At 39.4% G+C, this 12,929-nt stretch overlaps 1 protein-coding gene across 1 annotated transcript in view; it reads left to right on the top strand.

Moving 5' to 3' along the window:
- The first annotated feature begins 71 nt into the window (after positions 1 to 71).
- The window catches only part of LOC140227683 (myb-binding protein 1A-like protein), a 46,857-nt gene continuing 33,999 nt past the window's right edge, over positions 72 to 12,929 (top strand). The window contains exons 1-7 of the mRNA XM_072308097.1: positions 72 to 251; positions 5,638 to 5,742; positions 6,549 to 6,632; positions 9,696 to 9,767; positions 10,123 to 10,233; positions 10,907 to 11,029; positions 11,696 to 11,788. Of these exons, the coding sequence (XP_072164198.1) occupies positions 72 to 251; positions 5,638 to 5,742; positions 6,549 to 6,632; positions 9,696 to 9,767; positions 10,123 to 10,233; positions 10,907 to 11,029; positions 11,696 to 11,788 (768 nt within the window). The remainder of the gene's footprint in view (positions 252 to 5,637; positions 5,743 to 6,548; positions 6,633 to 9,695; positions 9,768 to 10,122; positions 10,234 to 10,906; positions 11,030 to 11,695; positions 11,789 to 12,929) is intronic.

Here is a 12,929-nt window from a genome sequence, read left to right as displayed (position 1 = left end):
TTTATAGCATTCTTACGACCCTCACCAAAAATATTACATATTACCAGTACATCATTTGCATGTGAAGAAGAATGGCAGCCGATTTGCAAGACCACGTGGGAAAAGGCTCAGAAAATGCGACGAAAGTGCCAATGGACAAACAGTTTCTTGACACATTTTGGAAATTGGCTGTGCCATCTGACAAGGAACGGATTTCTGGAGCAAGAACTTTGCTTGAAATATTGATCTCTAAACAAAATGAATCGAGCGAGGTGAGCATCGGGTATGACCGGGTATACTGATCGTAAGGTGCGCGTGGCGCCGGGTGGGTGTCGCAATTTGGGTACACAGACACACGATGAATGGGAGATCGAGTCGGGCTCGCCCGCCCTGCGCCATCGCGATCTTGGCCATCGCCTCGCCTACCACATTGCACGAGCACTGCACTAAAACCCGCATGGCTACTGGGGCGCCGCCACCGCTACCTCGTGCGTTGACGATCACAACATACAACAGTGTAACTTAGGCCTATAAATTTACTAGTCAGAACGTTGGTGGTTTGGTTGAGGATTTGGTTTGTAATGCCTTCCCCTTGTAAAGAAAAAAAAAATGGAATTAAAAAAATGTGCCTTGTGTTAATCACGTCCAACAATGCTTCTCTAACGTTAGCTAGAAAAAAAAAATGTGTGTGTATTATGTATGTGTGCACTCTGTAGTTGTAACAGTTATTAAATTGTTACTAAAAGTCTGTTACAGTGTTACTGTTACTCTGTGTAGCAGGGCTGCCAACATTGGAAACTAAGTTGAGAGTGAGACTCCCATAGGCCAATCAATGGCAATGCTATAATTTAGGAGTCAAAATGAGTGAGATCAATACTAATAGAAGTGCATGCAAATGAAATAAAGTTTTAGAGTGAGAAAGGACCAAAATGAGTGAGTCTCACTCTCACTAGTCTCAGTGAGCTGGTGAGTGAGAGTGGGCAGCCCTGCGCCTGCCTGCTGTAGTCTGTGTGTTGCAGCTAATGCAAAGGAAGTGAAGTGCAGGTGCCAGGGCAGGCGCGAGGTGCAGACAGAGTTCCCAAATAAGTACCAAATAAATTTAGGCCCTATAATAAGGTGCAAGTAAAAAATAAATCTTCCAGTCTGATTCTAGACTTACGTTTTGGTTTACTTAGCCACAACATTGGCAAAATCGGTATATAATCGTGAAATTGGCCCCACTGCAGTGTGTATGCACCTGTGCATTAGCAAGCACGGTTAGGTTATATAGTTTTACTTTTAGGGTTAGGTACCGGTATAGGGTTGTATTTATGGTTAAATTGGCCATTAGTCGAGGGACATTAGGGAGTCTTTCCAAGAATAAAAAGTTGAAGACTAAACAAAGAAAAAAAAAAAACTGGAGAGAGGGAGGACAGACGAAAGAGGCCTGTGGAAATTGGCCCCACACCTGTATTAATCTTGCGTTAACACCGTCATTTGGTGGGGACAGCCACATTAACGAGTGTTATACTGTGGAAGAAAGCCCAACTGCCGTGCTTATCTACCTATGAATGCCACATGCACCGTGGGGCTGAATTCACGAGTATTTAACGGGCGAGCCGCTGTAGTATTAGTACAGACACGCAGTAATGGGGCCTATTTCATGAGTATGCCACAACATTTTGCCAGAAGGCCTACTAGGCTATTTAATGAAATACTTCTACCAATCAATGGAGCCTTTACTTATAAAGCAAGCCACCCATAACACCATCCAAAATTGTCTGCTGGTACTGGCCATCATGATATACAAGTAAAACGTATGCTTTTGTGTGTGGTCAAATTTTGGCATGGGAGATCGAGCCTTGTCCTTGGTACGACTCTACAAGGTTTTTTTTTGTTGGGAGAGAGTTCCATGTACTGTACATGTATGCAAGGTCCTTGGCCTTGCACAGAATGATTGCTTTCTGTGTTGCATTGTTCAGTTCTTGACCTAGGGAGCTGATAGAGTGATACCTATCACTATCAGTGTGATTGGTAAACTGTCCTTGATGGTCTCCTCACAGGAGTTACATGTATGTGGTTTGTCGGGTTGAAATCTACAACCTTTTGGATTTTGTAGAACAGAGCAAGTCATGAGTGCTCTCTTCAGGTATTTTAAGACCATCCTAGTTGTTTGATCATTTCTCCAACTCTTGATGTGCTATGGTCAGTATGATTGTGATGGAGACTTAATCATTTACTAGTAAACGTAGAAAAGAGGCATGGGCCGAGGACTGAACCCTGTGGTGGGACACCTGAATCGACTTCTTCCTCTGTAGACTGAGATCCTTGAAGAACAATTCTCTGCTTTCACTTACTGTGGAAGTTGGATATCCACCTGCTGCTCCGCGCCCTCGTATTCCGCAGTGGGGTAGTTTCAGCAGGAGCCTCTCAGTGTCCAACTTTATCAAAGGCTTTCCCGAAGTCTGTGATGATGACATCAGTGTGTCTTTTCTTTTCTATGTTGTTTGTGCGGTTGCTGATGAAGCGAAGCAGCTGGAGCTCACATGATCTTTTCTGCCTGAATCCATGTCGGAGAGAATAGAGCACCTAGAGGATGTTATTACCTCTGCCAAGGGAGGAGGTTATGTTTTCATTACCGTTTGTTTGTTTGTTTGTCCGTGTGCAAAATAACTCAAAAAGTTGGGCACAGATTTGAATGAAACTTGCAGGAAAGGTGGTACTGCTTTGTTATTCAGATTCATGAGGAGGTCGTAGGTTCGAATCCTGCTCGAGTATGTACGCCCATGATTTTTTATCATGGCTACTACTAAAACACTGATCAATTCAGTGCTTATTTACGTCGATGTAGGGCAATTTGTCAATCAGTTGCAATGAAAACATCTCGACAGAAGAATTTCATGAATTTGAATAACAAAGCAGTACCCGCTGCATGCTATAAGGATTAGAACCAACACTTGCTGTCGGGCGAAAGCTTGGTGGTCTAGTGGAGATGACGCCTGTCCGGTGATCAGGAGGTCGTAGGTTCTAATCCTGCTCGAGTATGTACGCCCATGATTTTTTGTCCCTGCCGAACGAGTTCAAGCAGGGGACTATGAAACGGGCTCCGTAGGTGTGTGTGTCCGTCCGTCTGTCCGTCCGTCCGTCCGTGCGTCCGTGTGTGATCAAAATGTTCAATTTGCTACTTCTCTGTCATTTATGAGCCGATTTTGATTCTGTTTGCTTTATATGATAGCACTACATGGGAGTTTTGAAACTTCTACACAGAATTTCAGTTGTGACCTTTGACCTTGACCTTTGACCTATATTGTACATTTTGCTTCAAAATGCTACTCCTTAGCCATTTCTAACCCGATTTCGATTCCATTTGCTTTATGTGATGGCACTAGGTGAGGGCTTCAAAACTGCTAGACAGAATTTTGACCTTTGACCTTGATTTTTGACCTGTATTGTACATTTTGCTACAAAATGCTACTCCTTCGCCATTTCTAACCCGATTTCAATTCCGTTTGATTTATGTGATGGCACTAGGTAAGGGCTTCAAAACTTCTACGCAGAATTTTGACCTTTGACTTCTTTGACCCTTGACCTTGATATTTGACCTGTATTGTACATTTTGCTTCAAAATGCTACTCCTTCGCCATTTCTAACCCGATTTCAATTCCGTTTGCTTTATGTGATGGCACTAGGTGAGGGCTTCAAAACTTCTTCACAGAATTTTGACCTTTGACTTCTTTGACCTTTGACCTTGATTTTTGACCTATATTGTAAATTTTGCTACAAAATGCTACTCCTTCGCCATTTCTAACCCGATTTCGATTCCGTTTACTTTATGTGATGGCACTAGGTGAGGGCTTCAAAACTTCTACACAGAATTTTGACCTTTGACCTTGATTTTTGACCTGTATTGTACATTTTGCTACAAAATGCTACTCCTTCGCCATTTCTAACCCGATTTTGATTCCGTTTGCTTTATGTGATGGCATTAGGTGAGGGCTTTAAAACTTCTACACAGAATTTTGACCTTTGACTTCTTTGACCTTTGACCTTGATTTTTGATCTGTATTGTACATTTTGCTACAAAATGCTACTCCTTCGCCATTTCTAACCCGATTTCAATTCCGTTTGCTTTATGTGATGGCACTAGGTGAGGGCTTCAGAACTTCTACACAGAATTTTGACCTGTGACTTCTTTGACCTTTGACCTTGATTTTTGACCTGTATTGTACATTTGCTACAAAATGCTACTTCCGGCGGGGACATGTATTACGCACCGCGTAATTTCTACTTTTCCTTGTTATCATGGCTACTACTAAAACACTGATCAATTCAGTGCTTATTTACATCGATGTAGGGCAATTTGTCAATCAGTTGCAATGAAAACATCTCGACGGAAGAATTTCATGAATTTGAATATCAATATTGATGATTTCCGACAACCGATCTTGGTTCAAATTCACATACAATGTGTAATTCTAGAAATAATTAAGTATCCTGTGAGTTTGATGCAATTTGGTTCAGTGGAATTCGAGATATTGCATGGATATGAAGGTGTATTAGGGCCATATTGGGAAAGATCAACTCGAAATTGAGGGTACGTAAGGAGTTTCCAACTTTGTGCAGAAGTTTGAATTCATTGACATCACACAGAAGTACCGGTACAATTTTGTACATTTGTTATAATCCAAGATTAGCATGAAGGTTTAGGACCTACCATTTATCAGCAATAGAAACTGTGAATAGACTAGTTCTGCTGTGTCTGAGGTGGACTCGTAATTTTTGAAATTCCATGAAAAGTGGATAATGGACTAGATTATAAATATCTATAAAATCTTATTAATTATGAAAGATAATGATGAGGATGAATTTTAGATTTATTAATTATTATGAAAGATAATGATGAGTATGAATTTCAAATTTCATGGCAAAGCAATGTTTCTAATTCTATCTCGAGAAAATTACCTTTGAAATCAGTATCATATTACACAGCTTTGGCCACAAATGCCATGTTACTGCGATGAGCATTAAATTTACCTATGAGCATTAAATTTACTTATGTGCATAAAGCCCTGGGCCCTTATCACTGTTGTTACCATGGCCCTTGCTTGTGAAAGGTACACCTATAGATATTTGCTGCCATAAAAAAAAAAGGTAAGGGGTGTTTTCAAGGTATTGTCCATACTTGAGAAGACTTTGAGCTTGCGAGACCACACCATTGGATTCAGCATATCTGAAAGTACTTGCTAGCCACACACTGTTGGTTCATGTATCCAAGCAGTTGCCAAAATATGGGGTTCAATTTGATGCTAATGATGTTCACATCAATTGTTGGATTCATGTACTGGTCAGCATTCTAACAAAGAACTGGAAACTAAGTTCTTGCACATTATACCAACTTTGATAGGATTCGTTTGTTGTTTGTCTTTGGGAGTTGAAAAATTGAATTCAAGTACAAATTGCAGAATGCTAATTTTTCATTGCACTACTGTGATTCTCAGTTACTAAGTTGATTGCTCTCAAATTGGCTCTCAAGTCCTGACTTGTGAAACATGCCTGCTGATGTTTGTGTTGCACTGGTGTATACATCAAGTGAGCAGAGTGTTTGAGATACCAGTGAGTCGTAAAGAAAATATGAAACTACGGTAAAGTAACATGGAGAGATCTTTGTTTATTTCCTAGAAACGCTATTGTTCTGAGGTCTCGTACAGCCTGAAAAGATTAATACGTGGTCTGGCCTCATCAAGGAAGGGAGCTCGACAAGGATACGCTGTGGCACTCACTGAGGTATGGTGTATGGAAGCGGGCATCCCCAGTGTGTTCCGTTTTCTTTTATGTGTGAATTAAATGTTTGTGTTAGTTCAGTAAATTTACCATGTAATCAGACTCCCCCCAACTTGGTGCAAACCGGTTCCATGACATCCGTTCCTGCGACAATTCCTACCATGAAATATCTGCAAGCTGAGCCAAAAGTAAATTCTACCCATAAACATAACCCTAAACCTAATCCTAATCCTCGCATCAAAAGTAAACCTAGTACCCAATCACAACTCTAACCTTTAGTCCTTGGTGAAAATAAGACCGGAGCAATTGTCGCAGAAGCAAATGTCATGTCACCCTGCAAACATACATCACTTACTACTTAATGACCTTGTGTAGGCCTACATTGTTCAGGTTTTTGATGAAATGATTTTATCTTCAACAGGTTTAAAACCAAAGTATGTATGAGTGTACCTGTAGGAATGAATCATGATGTCTCACAGATGATTCATGTTACAGTTTTTTTTTTCTTTCTCTCCTTGTTTGTTGTATTTTTTTTTTCCTATCTTTCTTTTCTCCTACCTCCCGAGTGAAAGATGGATTTGTGAAGCGCTGTGATACATTTGTACTATTTGTAAGAGCGCTATAGAAATACTAATATTGTATTGTATTGTATTGTACAGTATAGCCGTTTGATTTTCACTACTGCCGGAAACAAGGTTGACCATTATTCCAGTATCTCACAGTAGGCATATACATATATACGATACACACTACATTGCTGTGTATGAGGATTAAGATTCAACTAATATTTGCTTTCTTATATATTGCAGCTTCTCTCCAAGGTAAAGGATGTAGATCTGTCTGATGTCTTCAAACTTGTTCAACAGGAGCTGCAAATATCAGGGAAAAAGAGTGTAAGTCAGTGATCATGGTGCCACATGCAAATGTGTGCCTTCTGCGATGTTGCCACCTCTTGAAGTATTGTTCAAAATTTTTCGTGATTGCGTTGTGCAAAAACAGCGCATTTACTTATGCTGCAGGACCAGTAAATGTGACAACGAAATCGTAACAGCGATACCCCTACAATATACCTACCTTGAGATAAAAAATATAGAATAATGTAACATATAGAAACTTTTTGTTTATTTACTAGTATCATTAATTTTTGTTGCTGTTGATTCATTGCCTCTGATTTTTCTCTTATTTCTTTTTTTTTCTTTTTTAGAGGGGGGGGGGGGTTCAGCCATTGTTTCCCTATTCCCCCTTTTATTTGCCTTTGTTAGATGTTTCTTTTGTTTCTTTTTCAACCAACATTTTAACCATAATTCAGTAATTCTGATTCTTTCCCTGTTCTCTTAGCATTCGTGTGAAAAATTGAAAGAAATAATTATAATGATGATAAAAAGAGATCAGCAATATATTTACTTGAAAATATTTATGGCATGACTTGTCAGCCCATCCTTGCATGTACAGTAATGGTACCTCTCCATATAAAGCCGGTACCTGAGCAGACAATCCAAACGCATGCGGAATGAATAATAACTTGTCACCGAAGATATTTCATAAAATCTAATGTTTGGGATTTGACCTGGACAAACATGTTCAAAAATGTGAAATTTAGGAAGTCAAACATATAATGCATTTACAGATGTTTTTCAGCATCAGACAATGACCGTACTCCTCCCACTCTTCATCTTACATATTGCTATCATTGCATGTGGGAACAGGAGCTTCCCTCACTTGGTTGATGACCGTGGCAATACCGGTCACTGCAAACCCTCGTTTGACCAGCTCCACATTGTGCAGGAGTTGATGAGTGTTCGCTAGCTACCGTGCATGAACAGGTTTGATTTTGGCTGTTCGCAGATCAATCAAACTAGCAATTTCTTCAGCAATGCGCTCTTCTTCGGCCAGCACTGAAACTTTTTTCTGCAAACCATCGCTGGCATTCATTCCTTTTGAGTTGCTTGTATTTTCCATTCATGATAGATCCTAGTGGCTGGAACTCATCAGTGCTGTGTAGAGGAATGAAGACACAAGCTGCACCAAGAGCTTCAATAACCTTTGCTGACTTCTTCTGTGCAATGAGCAGCAAAATATTGACAATAAGAGGGGGCAAAGTAGTTCCTAGTTCTTGTTGAGCACAATGCACATATGGAGATATGAGCTTCTTAACTTGGTGAATTGTGATGTCTGGTGGTGCCTGTCAGTGCAATGGATAATGCCAAACATCCCACTAGTCCAGGATGTCAGCATTCCGATGACAAATGTTGTTATTCTCTGGTTGATGATTGGTAGAAGCATCGTTTCACCACTAAGGGTACATGCAAACAAAGCTGTGTATTGATACTTGCCCCCTTTTCATTCATGGTCCAATTGCTATATGGTTTCACCTTCCCTGCTGTTTGGTCCCTCTAGATTATTAGTTTATACGGGATGACAAGCTTTTTCACCTTATATTCAATCTGTCCATGAAACTTGCTGCTGAGTGCTCCGAGATCATCTGGTTGGTGCTGCCCATGAAACTTGCTGCTGAGTGCTCCGAGATCATCTGGTTGGTGCTTGGCAGCCTTGATGAATTTCCTTTTTATGAAGTTCATTCGCTGGGGGAGTAAACAGGCCCAAGATTTTTCAAGGGTTATCGGACCACCAAAATCCTTCAACAGTGGAGTCTCACACTTTTTGAGCAGAACTTTTGTGGCCACAATGACAATTGAAGTAGAAATCGGACCTCCACTATCTCTCAAGGCTATCACAAATTTCCTTACTCGCTTATCACCCTCTTTGCCAAGAAATAAGGGCAATTCTCTACACTTTTGTGGCAGGCTGGGGATGGAGACAGCTCCCACATCTGCCTCCTGATTCAATTTTAAGGAGACATGCCCTCTTCATTTCCCTGACAGTGCTTTCATATACGGGTCTATTTTATTTCTTACTACATACATGTATATCTCCTTGCAAGGAGCATTGATTCCCATTTCACCTGCAAACCTGATCTTTGCGTGCAGATCTTTTGGCTATATGTCATACTTCCCTCCCTTTTACCCCGTGTTTGCTGGAGAGCTATGGTCTGAGATGATGGCCATCCAGCAGGTGGCCCAGATTTAGGGCCTCTTTGATGCTACCATTTGCATTCTGTACTGATGCTGGCTCAATTCCATGAACACTAGATGACTTTGGGAGCCTATTTTTTCTTCCTCTCCTTTTAAAAGGGGCATGTATGTGAACAGTAAACAATAAACAATAAACCAGAATCAATAAAAAGAAAGATAAACAAGAACTAAACACAAAACACTAAAGAATAAATCTTGCTAATAACACAAGTTCCTTAGGTAAAAATTTTATGTAAACCAAAGTGCAGCCTAACCCTATTTGATGTAAACATGTAGCGTGATACTTGTGCGCATAATTCAGCATGCCTACAAACATAGGTAGCTTTAAAAAAAAGTATGTGTAGTACTTTTATTTTGGGGCTACTTTCATGTCACAGGTAATGTGAAAAATTTCCTCTTTTACAATAATAATGATGAGATCATGTTTTGAGCACAGAAAATATGTGTGTTTATTCTGAGCTGCAATGGCTTAATGCCCTTTTTGCTGCTATGTTCTAAATTTTCTAAATAAATAGAAAATTGCTATTAAATAGATATTAAATCCATAATATGGGTCCATAACCCAAAAATCATCAAAGATCTCGGATTGTCCACTTCCATGTGATGAATCAGAGACATGAAGATGCCACATGATCTCAAACTGTAGACCACAAGGCCATATGGTTTATCAAAAATTGTTTTCAAAGATCCTGCCTCCTTTACCCAATTTATCCATATAAATCGTTCGATAAAACAATTTTTTTTTTTCAGAAATCTTGTTACTGAATTGATTTTGTCTTGTTCTATTTTGCTGCATTGAGTTGGAAAATGTTGATATATTTTGGTGCTCTTTTGCTTATAATATTTTGTCCATATTCATAACAGGAAGAGAAGGAGTATGCCTTTGGACAGGTCTTTGCCTATCTTGCCGTCATTCAGTCTGGGAGACTCGGCCAAGTGAGTATTGGATACTATGTCAGTAGACACTAACATTGTGAGGTGCTTTGTGGCTCTTAAATGGCTGATGTCAGTGATTGACATTGGGAAAAATGTCTTGTGTAGTGCTTTATCCCTGGTGTGCTTGCAAATGGAAAAAAAAAAAAAAAAAAAACACTTTGAAAGCTTTTGTTTTTCCAGGCAGTTATTAACATATTTTTTACAGGTATGTATCTGTGCATCATTTTACTTTGATCAATTTTTGTGAATGTACACTTCGTATTTTTGAGCTATTCGTGCACTTCTGTAATGTACAGCAGTGTGCATATAGATGTAATTTTGATACTTATGTTCCTGTCTTTGATGTATTTCTCAGGACAAGGGCCCCAGTTCAGTCCATGTTCTCCAACAGCTGCAGGTCCTTGCCAAGCAGAAGTCCTACTTGCAGCTCATCTCATTGCAAGGGGTCATTGACCTCATAAAAAGGGTGAGTGGGTGATTCTCTAACTTATCAACCAATTAATTGATACAAAAATTCTCACATTTCATGACACTGCTACTAAGCTCGATATATGGCAATGGATGTTGCTCATGTCAAATTGATGAATTGGAAATGTAGTAGGTGCTTGTTTTTACGTGTGGTGCTGTGCCCAGTTTGATCTCGTTGCACACCATTCGTAACTGTACCTCCCTGGAATCAGAAAGTAAGTGGCATTTTCATGTGGTCTGCCCTCCTAATGCTATACCATGTCAGGCAGATGATGTTCAGAGGAATATGCTACATGTAACACAGCAGATTGGAATGTGGATGAGAGTAGAGAAAGAACAAAAGGGATAGGAAGACTTGTACTAAAATGAGTTGATGAAATGTGATGTTACTGTCTTCATGAATATAATGTTATGGTATAAACTTTTATGATTTTATATACTAATTGTTATAGTTATAATGTTATAATTTTATTTGAAATTTTGGTATTCACATAATCATGTTGTGACTGTGATTGTATACAATGTTGTTGAAAATAGAAAAAAAAAAATAATGAAATGGAATGAAACAAAATGAAACAAAACAAAACAAAAATATACTGTACACTGTGTACACTGTGTGCAATCTTGTGTGACAACCCTGTAATGCTTCATTCTCTTCCATCCCCATGCAGTCCTCTGAGGAGCTGTTCTCTAACCACATCTGGCCGGTGATCAAGTCAGATCTCAAGCTGGGATGGGAGGACGTCTCGGCCAGCACTCTGGCTCTTCTCCTTGTCTGCAGAGAAAAGTTCCCGGTGAGCAAAGGAGAAGAAAATGACATTCCCTTTAGAAATGGGAGGTGTAATTTTCTGAGTGCTGATGTCAAGAGCCTGATGTCCACACAAGGCTAATTAGTGACAATATTGTTTGTGTTTGTCTTCAAAGAATTAGTAGACAGTACTAAAAGCATTTTTTTTTTCCCTTCAATTTTATCCACACTGGTTGTATGTAGAAGGGAAAGACCTTATATTCTGTGTGACAGTGTTGCATTGAAATGAAGAGTGCTGGCATTATTTGTATGTTCCAAAAGTTGCACATGAACATTTTAAACTTTTTGTTTAAATATTTGACAATTTTATTACTTAGTACAGTACACTTGCATATTGCTTATGTACAATTGAAATCTATGGCAAATGTGTACTATTCTGAAACAGCATCATGAAATGCAGACTGTCCAAATGCTTTCAAATTAATTTACTACCTCTAAAATGATTGTCCTATTTTCAAATCATTTTGTATCATGTTTTTCAAGTCAACAAACCTTTCCTTTTCATGCCTTTTTTCTACTTGCCTATGTATCAGTTTACTAGGTTGCATCATGAGTATTCTTATGATTTTCTGCTATAAGCAGTTAGCAAGTAGCAGTGGCACTACTACTTTTGTAAACAAAACAGTCTTCCATGTCTTTCTTGCTCTACCAGGATGTTGTGAAGGCAAAGTTTCTGCAGACCCATTATGGCCACGCCGATGTGGTGCACCCCAGCAATTTTCCGCACATTGTCAGGATCCTCACTGTAAGTAGACATACTGAGACAAAGTTTTCAGTGGAGCACATGGTTGTTAGTAATGCTGGAGGTTTGATTTAAAAAAAAAAAAGATGATCATAGTGTCATGGTCTGCAGTAAGTAGGGGTATCAGCTGTGAAATTACTTGCCCAGGGAAACTAGAACTCCTATTTGGGCAAGCAGGCTGCGTGGTCATTTGCTCAATAAAAGTATGAGAGCACTCACCATAATGCCCAGTTGGGCAAAAGAGCAAAAAAATGTTTTGTAATACCTTGAGGTGTAGACTCACAAAGTCACAACAGAGTCCACCATGAGAAGTAAAACAAAGTAAGATTTTTTTTATGCTTCCGCCAACGAAGTGGCCGGAGGCATTATGTTTTCGGCTCGTCCGTACGTCCGTACGTCCGTCCGTCCCGTTTTGTTTTTGTCGATATGTCAAGAACCGTGTTGTGGTTTTGCATCAAATTTGGTATGAGGGTATATCCTTGGGGGATGATACTTTGTGTGGATTTTAGGGTCACAGGGTCAAAGGTCAAAGGTCACAGGTTATTTTGTGAAAAAAAAATGAAATTTCATGTTTTTCTCCATATCTCGCAAATGGTTCAAGGTATCTTCATGGAACTTAGTATATATGCTTGTACCGATGAGCAGTGATTATCTAGGGAAGTTGGGGGGTCATGGGTCAAAGGTCAGGGGTCAAAGGTCAAGGTCAACTCCTCAAAATATAACTACTTTCCTTATATTTATGCAATGCCTGAAGGATTTTTTTTTAAACTTGATGTATGCATGTATAACCCAATATATCTTCTGTGGGAAGTTTCTTGCCAAAAGGTCAAAGGTCAAAAGGTCAAAGGTCAAGTGAAAGTGCTAAATTGCACTTTTTCCTCCATATCTCAAAAATAACTCAAGGTATTGTCATGAAACTTACATATTTATGCATGTTCTACCTAACAGTGATTCTCTTTGGAACTGTGGGGTCAAAGGTCAAAGGCCAGGTTTCGATAATACTATTTTACCATTTGATACTGAAATTATACTTTTTCTCAATACCTTGAAAATTACTCAATGCATAAACTTGTAAAAGGGTCAAAAGTCAAGTGAAAATCATCAGTTCCCCCAAATACCTGCACTCTGACGTTTTAATCATTCA

The sequence above is a fragment of the Diadema setosum genome, chromosome 4 (genome assembly GCF_964275005.1).
Source record: "Diadema setosum chromosome 4, eeDiaSeto1, whole genome shotgun sequence".
Lineage (NCBI taxonomy): Eukaryota > Metazoa > Echinodermata > Echinoidea > Diadematoida > Diadematidae > Diadema > Diadema setosum.
The sequence above is the reverse complement of the archived record's forward strand: the minus strand, read 5'-3'. Positions and strand labels throughout refer to the sequence as shown.